Source organism: Poecilia latipinna, unplaced genomic scaffold, assembly GCF_001443285.1.
Source record: "Poecilia latipinna isolate Pla-1442-1.1 unplaced genomic scaffold, P_latipinna-1.0 Scaffold21, whole genome shotgun sequence".
NCBI classification, from domain to species: Eukaryota; Metazoa; Chordata; class Actinopteri; order Cyprinodontiformes; family Poeciliidae; genus Poecilia; species Poecilia latipinna.
This window is the reverse complement of record NW_015112637.1, coordinates 1-16,296: the sequence shown is the minus strand read 5'-3', so window position 1 is coordinate 16,296 and position 16,296 is coordinate 1. Positions and strand designations below refer to the sequence as shown.

Sequence of the window (16,296 nt, the reverse complement as noted above, 5' to 3'; positions counted from 1 at the left end):
CACGATGAATTAAAAGTGAATTAATCCAATTAAATTTAGTTCAGGTTATTTATAAATACCCAGTTAACATTAAATCTAATGTCAAGGCACTTTTGAAAACAAATAGTTTGAATTTAACTAAATGGAGTCGAATACAGTCCAGCATTCAGTTCAGATCCAACTGATTCCAGTAGAATCTAAACACACAGCCAGATTCAGCTCAAATTATAACACACAGAGTCAAATTTTATGCAAAAGGGTAAATAAAAAAATATCGACAAAGCCCTTCAGAGTAGATGAAGCAGCTGACTTGGCAGCAACCCTTCCTCCTCAGCAAGGAGTGAGAGGGAAAACCCTGGTCACCTCCAACTGCAATGAAATCAGCAACAGATCTGTCAATAGCTTGATTCAGGGGGAAAAGCTACACAAAGAAGAACTGGACCAGAAGTACTAGGAGTATGACAGAAAAAAACAGAAGTTTACACTAATAGTGCCAGATGTGGCTCTATCAATGGTTTTGTCCAGAAAAGTGACAAATCTAAACTCAGAATCACTGAGACAGAAACACTTTATATGAGGAGATGAACAGAATACAGAGTTAAAACAGTTCAGTCAACAAGTTCATCCAGGCAAGATGCAGCCAAGCAGAACATCAAGTGTTTCTTCAATTAAAATAAAACAGAAATTAAAGTGAATGGCAGCAGGAACTGCAAATAATGTGCAAATGGAGAGTAGTAGGAGAAAATATTACATTAAAGAAATGGTCTACAGCACCATAACTACAGAAATGGCTCAGAATAACAAAGGCAATGATATGTGTTTTATTAACAAGAAAAAAATTAGACTTCTTCTTAAAAGTAGATAAAGTGTCTTAAAGTTTACATTTAGCTTCCAAACGTTTAGCAGACACTGTTTTTTTGAATAAGGATTGGACAAAAAAACCATTCAAAAATCAGTTTTAGGGAAAAGTTTTAATGATCTTCACATATCCAGACTACTTTAAAAAGCTAAAGTAGTCTTTTTGTAAGAACCTAATCTACAGGTGGTTTAAAACCTTTGCACAATGCTGCATGATCTAATAAAACATTGTTTTGATAAAACTATCATGCAGATATTTTACAGTAAATGTTATGTAAATTTCAGTTTATTTCTTGTATAATAATCATAAAACTAATTATAAGCATAATCATAAAACTCTGAGCAAACGAAGGAGCTTTTACTGTTTTAAACAGACATCATTGTTTCGGCCAATCATGTCAATTATTGGGAAAATTTAGTTACACGTTGGACATTTTCCCCCATTTTAGTGGAAATTAATTTTCCAGGAATTAGAATATTTCACTGTGACAAACTGAGTGTGCAGGATTATTGTGTAGTAATCTTATCATTGAAACTAAGCCAGCTTCTCAAGTGAGCATGCAGGCTACTTTGTTTATTTGTGAAAGCAGCTTCTGTCACACTGACAGCAGAGACACTGATTCAATTATTTATTGGCATTTAAACAACTTGAATCTTTTTTTAACCTAAGAAATTCCAAAAAATACACCGGTCCCATATGCAAACACACAAACACACACGCAAAGAAAAATGAGCCTCAGTTCATCACTGAAACCCAGAATAAAGAGAAGAAATGGAAGAAACAAAGGAAATGCTTTGAGCATAATCCATACAGCCTTTTTCCTTTTGATCTGTTGAACACAGGGAGTTTTTGCTGTGCTTCGTTTTCTTTGTTTTTATTTCTTTGGCTTTCTTTCCATCTTGCTGCCTCAGACAAGCGGAATCAGTGAAGCTGATCTGGCCTGATTGGTGGTTGTGCGATCTCTTCCTCAGGACAGGGTTTGGGCCAACGTCGCCAAATGTCTCAACTGTGTGATCGCCATGGTGGATAAACTCCTCGAAGGTGACAACAGCAAGCCAGAGCCAGCGCCGGAGCAACAGCTCGCTGATGTCATCACCTCACACAACCCAGGTGAAACGCCGTTTTGCTTTAAAGGTTTACGGTGTGTAAAGGGTTAAACTGAATACAGGTTTTCTGTTTCAGTTGGGTTCTGGTTTGTATCTCGTAATTTTGTTCATGTGCAAAAGTTGAGAAAAGACATAAAACAAAAAGGTTAGCTGAGAGCAATGAAGAAGGCAGTTGAAAGTGATGATGATGATGATGATACGTTTGAAATATTCTCAGGGTCATCGACGCCTAAAACAAAAACTGTAATTCCAAAAATTCAAATTCTGGCAGAATTCAGGTCGAAGTTGTAATTCCTGCTCCAGTTCTGACCAGCATTTTCACTGTAATACCACGGGACTCCTGTTTTTCTCATCAAAAGTCATGACATTTTTGCAACAATTGTGCAAGGCTCAGTTTTCTACACAAACAGTCTTTGTCTTACATGTGATGTGGTCACAGCTGTCAAAACGTTCTGACAATTCACTCTGAGTCTGTCTGCAGTTAGTTTTTTCATGCCAGTGTGTTGTCTGGCCCTAAAACGCGATTTCAAGATAATTCCACACATGTGGTGGTTGGAAAAGAAGCTAAAATAATGATATGCAATCACTCTCTCATTCATTTGGCTCAGGCGCTAGGAAAAAAAAGAGTTGGTGTTGCAGACAATGGGTAAACAAAAGAAAGATTACATTGAGCAGTTATTGACTCAAATTATATGATTTCTGGACGTCAGACTTTTTTTACTAACAGCAAATATGATTAGAAAAATCAAGGCTTAATTTTCTTAAATGTAAAATATCTTGCTTGCAGCTTCTGACTCCTTGTATGAGCAATCTGTTCTTGCCATGGCATGAACTGTGTGTTTTCACCTTGCCCTTCAGATGTGGGTTGTTGCTCCCAGATTCCAATGATTTCATAATCCTCAGGTAACAAATGTTGCAAACTGAGAGACTGCTGTAGGTAGTTGAGGAGAACTTACTTACATGAAGCTTTTCCACATTTCCTGCAGGATCTTTTAGGAAAATAAGAGCGTTGTCTTCATCTGCTGCAACACATCAATTTAACAAATTTCCACTCCAGACAAGGAAGTTATTATTCATAAAAAGTTGCAGATATAGTAGGTTTGACTCCATGGGATTGTTTTTATTTCAAAGTATTGTGTATGAATGTCAGTTGTCAATGTTAATGCGTTAATCTTCACTGAAGCACAACGAGCTTATAGTTAACATTTCTAAATTTCTAAACAAAACAACTTCTTCCAAACCTCCGTGAATAGAAAATCCCAGAAAACTGAGATTCTTGGTTTGAGACAATAAAACATTTTCTTAAATTTTTATAGAAAACACGCATTTTTACATTTCAGTCTTGCAAAGTTAAGCATGGTGATTAATTGTGATTTATCACAGTGCTGCAGTCTGATTAATCTGATTAGATTTTTTAACTCTATTACTTATACGCCATGAGAAACTTTTGAAACCTGACAGTGTTTTCTGCTTCATACTTTCAAGGTTTTGGGTTTTTGAGCTCCAGAATATAAACAGTTCTTGCCTTTTTTAATAAAAATAAAACCAACGCCATAGCTAGGCCTTTTTCATAAGACAGTTGTGCTATGAATATTACTCATCTGCCACAAAAACTATTTAGTGTTAAATGTCATTTTTGCTTTATACTTTCAAGACTTTTAGGGTTTCGAGTGTCAAAATATGATGTATTTTAATTTAAAATAAACACAATACTTAGGTCTTATAAGACAATTGTGTTATGAATTCAAAGTTGCACTTCCTAGCGACAATGTTCAGCATTGCAAACCCAGCGAGAGCCTGTGGCTTTAATTCAGCAGCACTTGCTGGATTCCCCTACCTACCTACCTACCGTGCTTCTTCTGTTAATCATACACTAAACCTGTTATTCTACAGATCCAGTTAAAGCACTTTTACACAATTCGCCTATGCACACTCACAAACACTCATTCATTCCCCTGTAAGCATTTTGGTTTTAACTTCAGGATGGCTGTCTGGTCCAAAGACACCTTGACATGTAGAACATTTTCCTGTTCCACCTTGGGACTACATTTCCCAGCGAGCTCAAGGACTAACTTCCCTGGTAACTCAGAGTGGTGACAGTGTGGATTAACTTCAAATCCAGCAGCAAAGACTCCCAGAGATGAAACCGTATTCTCCTGGTCCATACATTTCAATTCTCCTTTAATCTACAAAGTTTTATTTTAGTCTCATTCATCCAGAGAGTTGTGTTTTTTTTCAGCAGCTCTTTGTCTGTTTCATGGGAACCTTATAATACTTCTTCTGAAGAGCTGTTGCTTTCTTCTTGCAGTCCTGCCATGCACACTGCTGTGTCTCAATGTGTCTGCGATAGAACCGAACTTCTAAGCTTCCAGTTGCTCAGAAGTTGCCCTCGGTTTCTCTGACAAATTATTACACACTTCGCTCTTGAAGTCGGCTATTTTTGGTCTTCACTTCCTGGAGACAGGAGCAGTGGTCTTGCATTTTTCCAACAATTTGTCAGAGTGCAGATAGAGTTCAAACTATTCACTATTCGCTCTTTAGTAATGTTTTCTACCCATCTCAACACTGTTTGAGCTTTTTATTGGCCTTGCTTGTTCTGGAAACACTTTAGCTATTTTAGCTGATTCAATTTGTTGACTTACATGTTTTCACATGTCATCATGTTCTACAGAGACGTAATCAGTCAATTCAAGTTTTCTGATCCAGAAAAAAAAAAAGAAAAAGAAAAAAAAACATAGTTTGGACACCACTCATCTCTGTCATTAAACCATCAATATTCAGGTTCTTTATTCAAAATCTGACCAGAAATAGAAATATCCGTCATAGATTCATTGTGAACTAGTAGTAATAATGTTGATAAATCAGAAAGGATTACAGAAATTTAAATGAAGTCTGCTAAATTTTGACATAAAAATGTGAATCAACCTGCTCAGTTTATGCAGACGCGTTCCCCGTTGACAGCCAGCTGCTCGTCTTCCTCCTGGTCGTATCAAATCCTCTGAAGCTTCTGTTCGGTGGGAGACACCCTGATGCAGCTGCCAGCTGGCACCCAGGGCAACACCATCACTTTTAGAGAATCTCTCCATTTAGGTCGCTCCACTGCTTCTATAGAAATGCTGGTGTATTTTTATTATTTGGTGCATGTGTGCAAGGAACAAGGCCAGAGCACCTGGTTCTCCGCCAGCCCCCAGAGCTCCTTCAGTAAGATGCTAAGCTGCCTCAGAGCAGGCGGTCGTCTGCTTAGTGAACTCTAAACGTGGGCAGAATCATGATAACGGCTTTAACGTCTGGTTGTCATGGGTAATTTTTGGACTTTTGGTGAGAAAGTGCTGTGGGAAGAGGTGGATGTTTATACTGATGTGTTTGAGAGCAGGTGAGTGGGACTCGTCTGTCCTCCTCTTCTTTTTCTCCCTTCGGTCTGATGGCGGCGTTTGAAATGAAACGAGATTTCTCCGACGAGGCTGAGCCCAATCTGATGTGATTCACAAGCTGGGAGTCTTACTCTGCATCTGTGTTTGTCCATGAACTTTTTAAAATGTGAAGACTGAACAGATTACAGCACGCTGGGCGATGTCTATCCAACACTGCCCCCTACTGGCTGCTCAATAGACCACTCATTAGGGATGGCTAAGAACATGAATGTACTGAGCTTGAATTCAGACTGGGAGGATTTTGGAATATAAAAGACCATATATTCAGTTGATATTTGAAGTTTATACCCAGCTGTCTTTAATAATGGAATGCAAATCCTTATAAAATTTCAGATTAGTGAATTACAACCTCAGATTAATGTCTATTCTTACTCCCAAACAGAGGTACATGTTTCCCATATGTAAGATTTCACTTTTTTATGTGTTCATCTTCTGCAGAGGAGTTTAAAAATGAAATGTGTTGGTCAACTATTATTGCAGAAGGCTGCAGTTTCTCTTGTTGATGTTTGGTTGGAATACCTTCACCATTAGACAGCTGAAGCCAGAGGCTACATTGCTGGTAAATTAATAATTATTTTGAGTGTTTTTGTTTTTGTTTGTTTTCATGTGGACAGTTTTGGAAAACTATAAATGAGTCTGTAGTAACACACCACCTGTCAACAATGACTCCTCCAGCTGCAGCTGATCCAGGATGTTGCTGCTGGCGTTCTGACTAAAACCAGGAAGACAGAACACGTCACCTCAGAGAATAAACTTTAAATGCTGTTGTTAGTTTATAAATCACTTAGCATGACAATACATTAAGATCTGCTGTTGCTGTATCAACCCTCTCAGAGGTCTGATCTGCATCCCCACAACCAAACCTGCAGAAGCATCATTCAGAACCGCAAATCTGGAACAAACTTCCAGAAAACTGTAAAACGGCTGAAACACTGAGTGCCTTTAAATCAAGGCTGCTTAGAGCTGCTTATGAACCATAATAAATGGAACATTGACCAACATGTTTGATGTGTGTCGATTATCTTGATGATATCTGACAAAATGCAATGTCTGTTACTGGTTGTACAATTGGTGACTGTTTTATTTTTTCATGATGTGAATCACGTTGAGCTGCTTTGATGCTGAAATGTGTTATACCAATAAACTTGATTGATTGATTCCCTCACATATACAGGATGCATACTTCAAAGGAACAAATTACCGCAAAGATACTTTACTAATTAGTCATCAATTTCCACAGAAGTCTGATTGAAAAAAAAACATTTACTTTAAATCGCGTGTGTTGAAATGGGAAACATGCAGGTGTGCGCCCTGAGGACTAGAGTTAGGAAGCACGCCCAGCAACATGGGGTGGGTGATGTAAATGTTATCCTGTGCCAAAATTTTTATGTTCCCACTTATGTTTTTTTTTTTTATTATTATTATTAAACAGCCAAAATATTGACCTAATTTTAACGTAATTCCTAATATTAGCACTGGAAATAGGACTTTTTATGCCTTAAAATTTAGCATTTCACTTCAACAGACTAAACCAGCACTCTAACAGGTTAGACTGGAATCACAGTCTTCTTTTCAAACTAGTGTGACACCCCTGACTTAATTAAATGGCAGTGAAAGATTTCACATGCAAACCTGGGGAAGCTACAGAAGTCATTTCAGGGCCTCACAGTTCAGCACTGAATCTAAAAAAGCCTATCAAGGCAGCCTCTACTAGCTGTCCTCACCTCCATCCTTTCATTGTGTTAATACATTTATGAAAGCATCGATTGTCGATATTTCGTTCACAGCTAGGCTGAAACTGCTTGCAGAGGTGCAGAAACCTCTCATATGTACAGAAGCGTTCAACCGTCAGAGTTTGGAAATATATTCAGGAATCAGAATTTTGCATGAAGGAGAAAACTTTATCGATTTAACGAGATAAAAAAAAAATTGCTATGGTTTGGTTTTAATGTATGCCATTAAAAACAAAATATCTTCTCTTTTAAATACAAAAGATCATAACCGTAAAGCAGTAGCAGAGGAAATGTGGTGAGAGGAAGAAGATTTATAGTGAGGCTTTTTAAGCCTTTTTAACAAGTTATAATATGTGAGGAATGAAAGCTTTCTTTGTACGAGATGGAAAACTCGTTGTTCAAATGACATTTAAAAAAGAACAGTATATCTCTTAAATAGAAAACGTCAAAACACCAAAACTTCTTTGAAATTTTAGATATTGTCAGAGGAAACGGGATGAAAAGGAGTCACAGCAAACCCCTTAGTCTTTTTTTATTAGTCGTAATAAGAGGAGCATATTTTTATATCATTAAAATGAGAAAAATTCTCATTATAACAAGAAAACTCAAAACAAGATTTATATCTTAATAAAACCAAAATATCTTAAATAAAAATGGTGATTACAGTAAAACTGCAGCACATGTTGTTTGGGGTTTCTGGATGTTGTCTTCAGAAAACAGGAAGAAGAGGAATCAAAGCAATCCCTGTATTTTTTACAAGTCATAATCTGTCAGAGGAGCCCATTTTTATTTCCTTAAAATGAAAAACCTTCTTGGTGTAACAAGATATAAAGCTCGTCTCGTCACAACGACAAACTTTTATCTTTTAACAAGTTTTGCATCTTGTAACGAGAAACATTTTTGTTAAGACGTGATCGTGCTCCTAAATTTACTTCTGAGTTCTGGCAGTTAAATACTTCCATACATGTGTATAAAAAACTGAGCAGATTTTACTCAGACATCCAACAGCAGCATGACTGCAGCATTGTGATTGGTTCGCTGCAATGAACAAACTGATGTGAATATTCCCTGTAAACTGGAAGTTTTCCAAATTTGCCCGACATTCAGCACACATTTCCAAACATCACATCCCAACAGATTCATTTTTAAACTCTTTCTGACCCTCTTCTCAATGTTTGTTCTTTTACTTCTCTGCAGGTGACTGGCGAGAGCAGCTGAGTCCTCTGGTGACCAGACTAAAGGAGTGTGTGTTGGAGGTGGTGGAGAAAGCAAAGAGAGCAATGACCTTCGTCCTCCTGCAGGAGGCAGCGTGCAGCATACCTCAAGGCCTCCACCTGCAGCAGAGGAGAGACGTGGTCTTCAGTCAGGCAGTAGGTGGCTGCACTCATCCAGTACATTTACAGTAAAATGTGATTTATTGCCCCCCACCTGTTCCCCCAGGTTGGCTTTTGTTTCATGAAGGTTTAGTTATAATTTAATAAATACCTGAGCTGTTTGTCTGCAGCTCAGTTCTATCTGTTCAAATCAGCAACGCCTTTCGTATTGTCTGAGCTGGGAAGCATGAAAGCAGCGTCTGAAGTTGTTGTTGTTGCACGTCGACAGCTGGCAGCGCTGGCGTGTGGCTTTGTGATGAGGCTGTACGCAGGCTTGCAGGACAAAGACTTCCTGAGGCAGCTCCACCTCGTCGGCCTGGTGGCTCAGTTCGAGAGCCTGCTGAGCACTTACAGTGAGTAAATCACTGCAGCACAAAACCTCCACTCAATACAGGTCATTGCTCTACACTTTGCAGAAAAGCATTTAGTTTGACAACTGTTGATGAGTGATGAGTTTGATAAGCTGATGAGTGAAAAGTACTGTGGCAAGTTACACCATGTACAAAAACAAGGTGATGACTCAGTGGGTTGTTGGTTTTGGCATAATGTTCTTATCACAAAGCCTTCATTCAGTTTCATACAACGCCTTCCTGGTGAAGGATAAACAACTCTAAGAAGATTAGTTTAGAAAGTGAAACAAATACAGATTTTTAAAAAAAACAACTCAATTCTTTATTGCTGTTTATTCCTTTAATTTTACTGAATGTCGGAAACAAGGTGAGGAGCAGAGATGAAGTCCTGGGCGATGTTTTGTTTCAGGTGAAGAGATCGGGATGCTCGAGGACATGGAGACTGGAATCTCTGACCTGCAGAGAGTCACATTCAAGATCACAGAGGCCAAAGCGGATGACCTCAGTGACCTGCAGCCTTCAGTTTGTGGCCGACGGTGAGATTCCTCGCACTCTGCCAGGTTCAGCCACTTTGTGTGACGATGGCATCACTCAGTTTTATGAGAAACATATCAACGATCGCTTCTCAAAAACTGATTAGGTCACGCTGAGAATTCATTATTTGAAAGCTATGACTTAAATTTGTAGTAGCAACATGAACCAGTTCACATTACTTTATCGATTTTTCTTAAAAACGTATATTAAATCTGATCCATTGTGATGTTTTGCTTGCCACAGCTTTATGTCTGTTTGGTTATTTTATAACCTCTTTGCTCACATTTGCTGCATCTTAAAGCTGCATTATGTATCTTTTATAAAGAATGTTTTTATATATTTGTCACCATGTTGTGACAGTTTGTTGTGAGACAGATCATCTGGGAAAACATCAATCTCCTGCTTTCTCGCTGAGCTGCTGTCAGTGTCTGAAGAAATGCTCCCAACCAAAAGCAACCAATCAGAGCCAGGTCTTAGCGCTGTCAATCAACCTCATGTACTTGCTGCTCAAAGTGCTAGTAGCAGAGAAACAACTTATCGCTACAGGAAAACCATTTTTAGGTGGCCATGCTAACTAGCATGAGCATTCACAATAGGCTGTGCTAGCAGAGACCAAGCAGGTGAGCGGGATGGAGGATGAGATTGTGATTGACAGCGCTAAGACCCGCCTCCTGTCTCTGATTGGTTGTTTCTATTTAGCATTGGGAGAACTGGGAAGGGAGAGGAGTTTAAATTTTTCAGATTTTTCCGACAGAGTGCAGATAGACGGAGACGGTGACAGTTTCAACAAACAGAGAAAAAAAACTTTTTTTAATAAAAATTACATTTTGCAGCTTTAAAGGATACATAAAATCTTTGCAATTATTATTCTCAGTTGTGTTTAGACTTGTAGCTCAAAATACTCATTTGTTTCTGTGACTTACATGGAGAAATATGAGAAGAAAAAGAGCCAAGCACAAAGAAGCCAAAAGGTGATGAAGTTATGTTTCATAGCGCAAGGCAGAAAATAAAAAGATTATATATTTGGTTATTTATCCAGTGAGGAAAAGGAAATGAGAAGAAAAGTTGAATGCAGCCATTTCCAAGTCTGATTGTTACTTTACGACAAAACTGTAATTTGAAAACAATAACATCACTGTACCATTCAGGTAGTTTCAAATCTCTGCTCTTCTTCTGACCAGCATTGTTATTTAGATAAGTACAGGGATGTATGAAGATGTTCCAACAGCTTTTCCCTCCCTGTTATACATCAAGTCATGCAGTGGTGCAAGTTTCATTTTTCTTCACATAAATAGTGTGTTTTTGACCCTCACAAGAACACGTTGTTTAGCACTAAAACCTCTCTTCAAGCTAATGCTGTGTGCTGCGGATGGAATTTAAAAAACAGATATGCAGTCAAATGTTCTTTCCTTCACTTTTCTGAGCAGTGGAAGTGAAAAACATTTGGAGCTAATTATAGTGTGTGATGTGTGGACGTCAGAAGGCATTTTCTACTGACGGTGAATGCATAAGCACTTTCTTATCTGATAAACTTTATGCTCACAAACAACAACTGCAGTCAGCGTTTGTTATAAGCTGTGTTACTTCCCTGAGCCTGTTTTTGGTTAATGAAGATAAATTCATCCTTCTCACCTGTTCAGTTTCGCACCTTATGTGTAAATAAGCTTTTGTAAGATTTTTTCTCTTTTTCAAGTTTTTTTATTTTACAAGATTATGTTGAAGTATTTACAATTTATATATATATATATATATATATATATATATATATATATATATATAGTTTATTTTTTTTTACCTCATAATTTCAAGTCATGTTTTAGCTTAATAAATAAATGTTACTGTTTTTGTCTTCCTGGGAGAAAGGAAGGCAAAGTGGCAAATGTGTGAAGAAACAGAAGTATTGGACCCACCATGGCATGGGAATGAGGTTGGACCAAAATGCAAGCAGATTATAGTGGTCTATTATGAAATTATCTATTATTTAATCAAAATATAAAAGGAGACTGGGAACGCAGAGAATAACAGAAAGAACCAGCAAGGAGCGAGAGAAAGAGAGGAAAGCTAATCTAACTGTAACAAATAATAACTAATCATAAGGAATTAATAATAAACATACCTGAACTGAGAGCAGACTGAAATAAGCAAAACAGACATAAGGCAAATAAATAAACAAAAACTACAAAACCAGAGAAATCCAAAGCAACACAGGATTCTGACAGGAATAATATTTAAAAATGTGGATAAAGGTAAAACCCCTACTGGGTATTTTACATAAAAGAGGTTATTTTGTTGATATAACTAGAAAGCTCAAAGGATAATCAGTGAAAATGAAAAAAAAAACTGCATAGTAGCAACCTACAGCAGCTTAACAGATGAGATGTTTAGAGCAAGAAAATCTGCATGAAAGCAAGAAAAGGAAGAAAGTCACTCAGCAGTCGACTACTGGCAGTAATGAGGAAGTCATTTTCATTTCTGAACTATGTGAACTTTAATCCACATAGGAGAGAAGTAGCTTTATAATGCTGCAGCTGCTTGGCTGAATATTCAGAGTGCTAAAGGCGGTTTCACACAATTACACTCATGTCTGTCTCTGAAGCACGGACACCATCCGTTTCTATTCCGGCGCTTGCCCACACCTTACTCAGGTGTCACATTTACAACTTCCTGAAGGTTTTATGTCCATCAGAAGTGCAGAACCTATTGAATTTCTCCTAAATGATCCTTTCTCTCTCTTTCTCTCTCTCTCTCATTGTATTTAGAGACCACTTCACTGTCGAAGTGCCATTACCACAAGTGATTTTTCAGACCTTGCCAGAAGAGATCAAGGAGGGCAGGCCTCTGCGAGTTTTCCCCGTTCTGTTTAACGTTGGCATCAATGAGCAACAAACTATAGCTGAGAGGTACTGCATCTGCTCTTTCTCCCTTAAACACACACACACACACACACACACACTTTTTTAATCAATATGCAAACTAGTTCAGTCTATATCAGACGTTTTACAAGTGATTCACAGTGTCTGTCGTGTTTTTATTCAGAGGATCTTACATTTATATTCATAGCTGCTGATAATTTATCTTCAATTCAAAATAAAACTACCTAGATATCGTTATGTAGATTGGTGTCATTGTTTTCCTCAGTGCATGTCGTACCCGTTTAAATCACTAATATTTAAGGCCTTGAATGTTTTTGTAGTGGGGTTCCATGGAGACGTTATCAGCAGTCACTATCTGCGTTTCCTTTTTGATATTCTGCTAATGTCAATAAAACACAATTTTGCAATTGTGGTGTTTCCATTAAATAAGTAATGTAATTAAAATCACATGTGAATAAGCTTCATCCCGTGATGACATTAAAAACCAATCACATTTTTCAATAAAAGCCTTTTTTCAAAAAGCATGATTTTTTTCTAAATTGTCATGATTCCATTAAGTGAATTTATTTTTGTAATTCTAATTTGTTTCATGGTCAGTGGGAGCACAGGTGATGTCCTACCAGCAGAACGGTCAAGTTTTCCTTTGACAGCTTGTCAAAGCGCAGCTCTGACCGACAGAAGTCTCCTGTCTGTGAATACAACTTTATAAACTCCTAAACTACAGTCACATCCGCATTAGCGGCTTCTTTTCAAAATAAGTTGATGTCTAGTCACATTTAACTTTCTAAACATTGTTGCATTACAGCTATGAACAGTTCCAGCCTGAATTTCCTTTTAAGGTCAGAAAAATCCCCACTTTACCTGGCAGGAAGCTCCATCCTCTGGGAAATAATAATTTAGTAGAAAAGACATTTTCATCTCCCATGAGATAGATATTGTCTCCTCTTAGTGTCTCCACACAACCATGTTTAAGAAAGTCTGAAGTATCTTTTTAAGTCAAAGAACTTGAATTCTGTCAATATTTTTTTCCTTCTGGTTCCCACAGGTTCGGAGATATCTCTCTACAAGAAAGAATAAACCAGAAGAACTTTGAGATTTTAGAAGCCTATTATAAGACGTTAAGAGAAAAGGTGCCACTAGAATGTAAGGGACAACTCATATGTTTTGCCACATTTTTCAAGCTAAAAGCAACTTCACCACAAATTTAAAGATATTCAGATTCACTGCATGTTTTACTGTAAAACAGCTGGTGTCAAAGATCTCCTAAAACCTTTTCTGACTGCATGGAGTTAACAGGAAGCAGAAGGCGCACATGTTTAGAGAGTTTTACACACTGCAAAACACACAATTTTACCAAATATCTTGCACTTGAAATATAATAAAACCGACTTACAAGTAACTTTCCATCCAGCTAAAGGAACTTGTTTTAAGTCAATAATTGCTAATATTGATGAAGAAGTGCTAGTTTGGCTGATTATTTCACTTATAAAATGTCTTATTAGTGAAATAATCTGCCAGTGAAACTAGTATGTTATTTTTGTCAATATGAAGGAATAATTGACTTAAAACAAGCTCCTATAGTTTGATAAAAATTAGTTTTGTCTTGTTTCAAGTGTACTAAGATATTTGCACTAGAAACAAGACAGAAATACTGAGACTTTGTGTTTTTGCAGTGTTATTAATCCCTCCTTTAATTTACTTACAAAGTTTGTTTAACGAGCAATAATTTGGTGAAAAGTCTGTAACTGTTGTTTAGTGGATCAGAAACTTCTCTGAAGAGACTGAAACGTATAACATGAATTGGATTTAGGCATTTTATCAGCATGCATCCTCTGGTTCAGAGCTTTCTTAACTCTGACTCTGGGTTTTGTTTTGTTACAAACAGGTCTACCATGTTTTCAGACACAGACTGACATAAAGGAATTACTTGAAACGCTGGGCCAGAATGTAGTCACAAAGAAGAGGAAGAACGTTGAAATACTGTGGCTTGCTGGAACTGTGAGTTTGGTTATTATTCAAACTTTCTCTTCCTCTCAAGGAAGTTTTCTCTCAAGCGTATGACAGATTTCAGAGGCTTTTTTTTTTTTTTGCAAAAATACAAATCTTATGCTACACTTGATTTATTCCCTTCTTAAAAGGGCACTGAGCCAAAGACAATCAACAATCTGAGCAAGATTGATTGACTTTGGAAGAGAACACGGTATGGATTCTGACCTTCATTATATAGCGATGTTTACCTTGTGCTAGAGAACTGTTAAGTGTGTCCTTATGATACTTATATTAAGGTCATAGCAGTTAAGTTGTGTGAGAAGTGAGTGAGAAGCGCAGGCCGCAGCCTGCAGTGAATGCTTCATTGGCAGTGTTATCTCTTAATCTCACATCAATCTCACGCTGTCACTGTATCCTCCTTTGACTTGTTGGCTTTGTCCTCTCAATTTAAAGACTGATCAGGCTCAGACTTCTAAGTGTTGGGACATATTTTAAAAGTAAGCTGGAATGTTAAAAACAGAGTGCACTCTATTTTTTTTATTGTACTGTTGATTGCATAAGATTTGCTGCACAACCACAAAATCTTACCAAGTATTTTTGATCTAATTTCTAGTTCACATACCTTCACACACTTGAAATAAGACCAAATTAACTTGCAAGAAACTTATTTGCGACACCGCAGCTTGTTTTCAGTTAATAATTCATTACTATTGATTTAAAAAATAGTATTTCCACTTGCAGATTATTTCACTTGGAACATGATATTTTATCCCATATTATAATTAAAATAATCTGACAGTGAAACTCAATTTTAAGGATTATTTACGTAAAACAAGCTCCTCTATATTGCTAAAAAAGTTGTTGTAAGTTAGTTGTATTTGCCCTAGAAAGTTGACAGAGGTGCTTGGTGAGATTTTGTGTTTCTGCAGCATGTAAAGAACATCTTGTTGTTTCCGTCAAAGTAAAGAGGTGAAGGTAGCACCCAGATGGTGCTAGTTATGTTCACTTGATTAACTGATCATCCTCAACTGTGATCGTCTTATAAAATAAGGATTTATGGCCGTTTACTGATCTGGAGCTTCTTGGTGCAGGTTAACGTGATGCCATGATGGATCAGCAGTGACCTTAGGGAGGAAACTGCTGCTGTCCAAGTTAATTTTATTAAGATAACACTTAAAATAACTAAAATGTATTTTCACAAAGTCAGGCAATCGTTCACATGAATTCTAAATAATCACTAAAAACAGCTTCTTAATAGAAATAAACAGAAAATACATTTTGGTCAAAATGTGTTGTACCCAGAGGCGTAGGAAGCGGGGGGGACGGGAGGGACATGTCCCCCCAAATATTGGAGAGAGTCACATTCGTTCCCCCCTCAATAATTTCACTGCAGTTGTGAAGAATTTTTAAATCTTCCACTCGCGTGCTTTTATTTTGAAGGCGCACAACAGCGCATTCAGTAGAGCGCTTCCGGCCCCTCCCCCCTCTGAACGGCTCAGAGTAACGGCAGCAGCAGACGGAGGCAGAAACTCCGTTTGAATGAGGTAAACTGTCTGTCAGGAATGTTGCTATGAATATCGCTCGGTTATAACATCTTGTTGTCAGTTTACTTTCATATATAGAACTAAATCTTTTAGGTTAAGCCGTTTTAATTCTGGGATAGTCACATGTCCAAAATTTTACTGCTAACTTTGTTTAAAAGTTAGCTAGTCTAGTCACAATGATTTATTTAATCAGAATGAGACTGAAACAGCAGCGAAATTAGCCTTTTTATTATTTAAAGAGAGCCACACCTGATCATACTCGACCACTTAACGTGTATTTACATATTATATTATATTATATTATATTATATTATATTATATTATATTATATTATATTATTTAGATATTTAGGGGAATAGCAGTGCTAGAATGATGTTGAAGAAAGGTGAAGAAGCTGTGGTGAGGTCTTCATTTAATTTATTGAAATATGTATTAACTGTTTTTAATTTTTAAATAAGCTAAACTATTTTATTATGAGAGGAGCAGGTCAGGGAAGACATAGGAGAGCCAGGTGGAGTTTCAGTG

General features: G+C 37.3%; 1 protein-coding gene across 1 annotated transcript in view; it reads left to right on the top strand.

The window, feature by feature from the left end:
- Nucleotides 1-14,753, top strand: part of inpp4b (inositol polyphosphate-4-phosphatase type II B) — a 179,077-nt gene extending 164,324 nt beyond the window's left edge. The window contains exons 13-19 of the mRNA XM_015035564.1: nt 1,810-1,948; nt 8,306-8,478; nt 8,711-8,834; nt 9,241-9,367; nt 12,125-12,265; nt 13,284-13,381; nt 14,124-14,753. Coding sequence (XP_014891050.1) covers nt 1,810-1,948; nt 8,306-8,478; nt 8,711-8,834; nt 9,241-9,367; nt 12,125-12,265; nt 13,284-13,381; nt 14,124-14,299 — 978 coding nt within the window. The 3' untranslated portion in view covers nt 14,300-14,753. The remainder of the gene's footprint in view (nt 1-1,809; nt 1,949-8,305; nt 8,479-8,710; nt 8,835-9,240; nt 9,368-12,124; nt 12,266-13,283; nt 13,382-14,123) is intronic.
- Nucleotides 14,754-16,296: the final 1,543 nt, after the last annotated feature.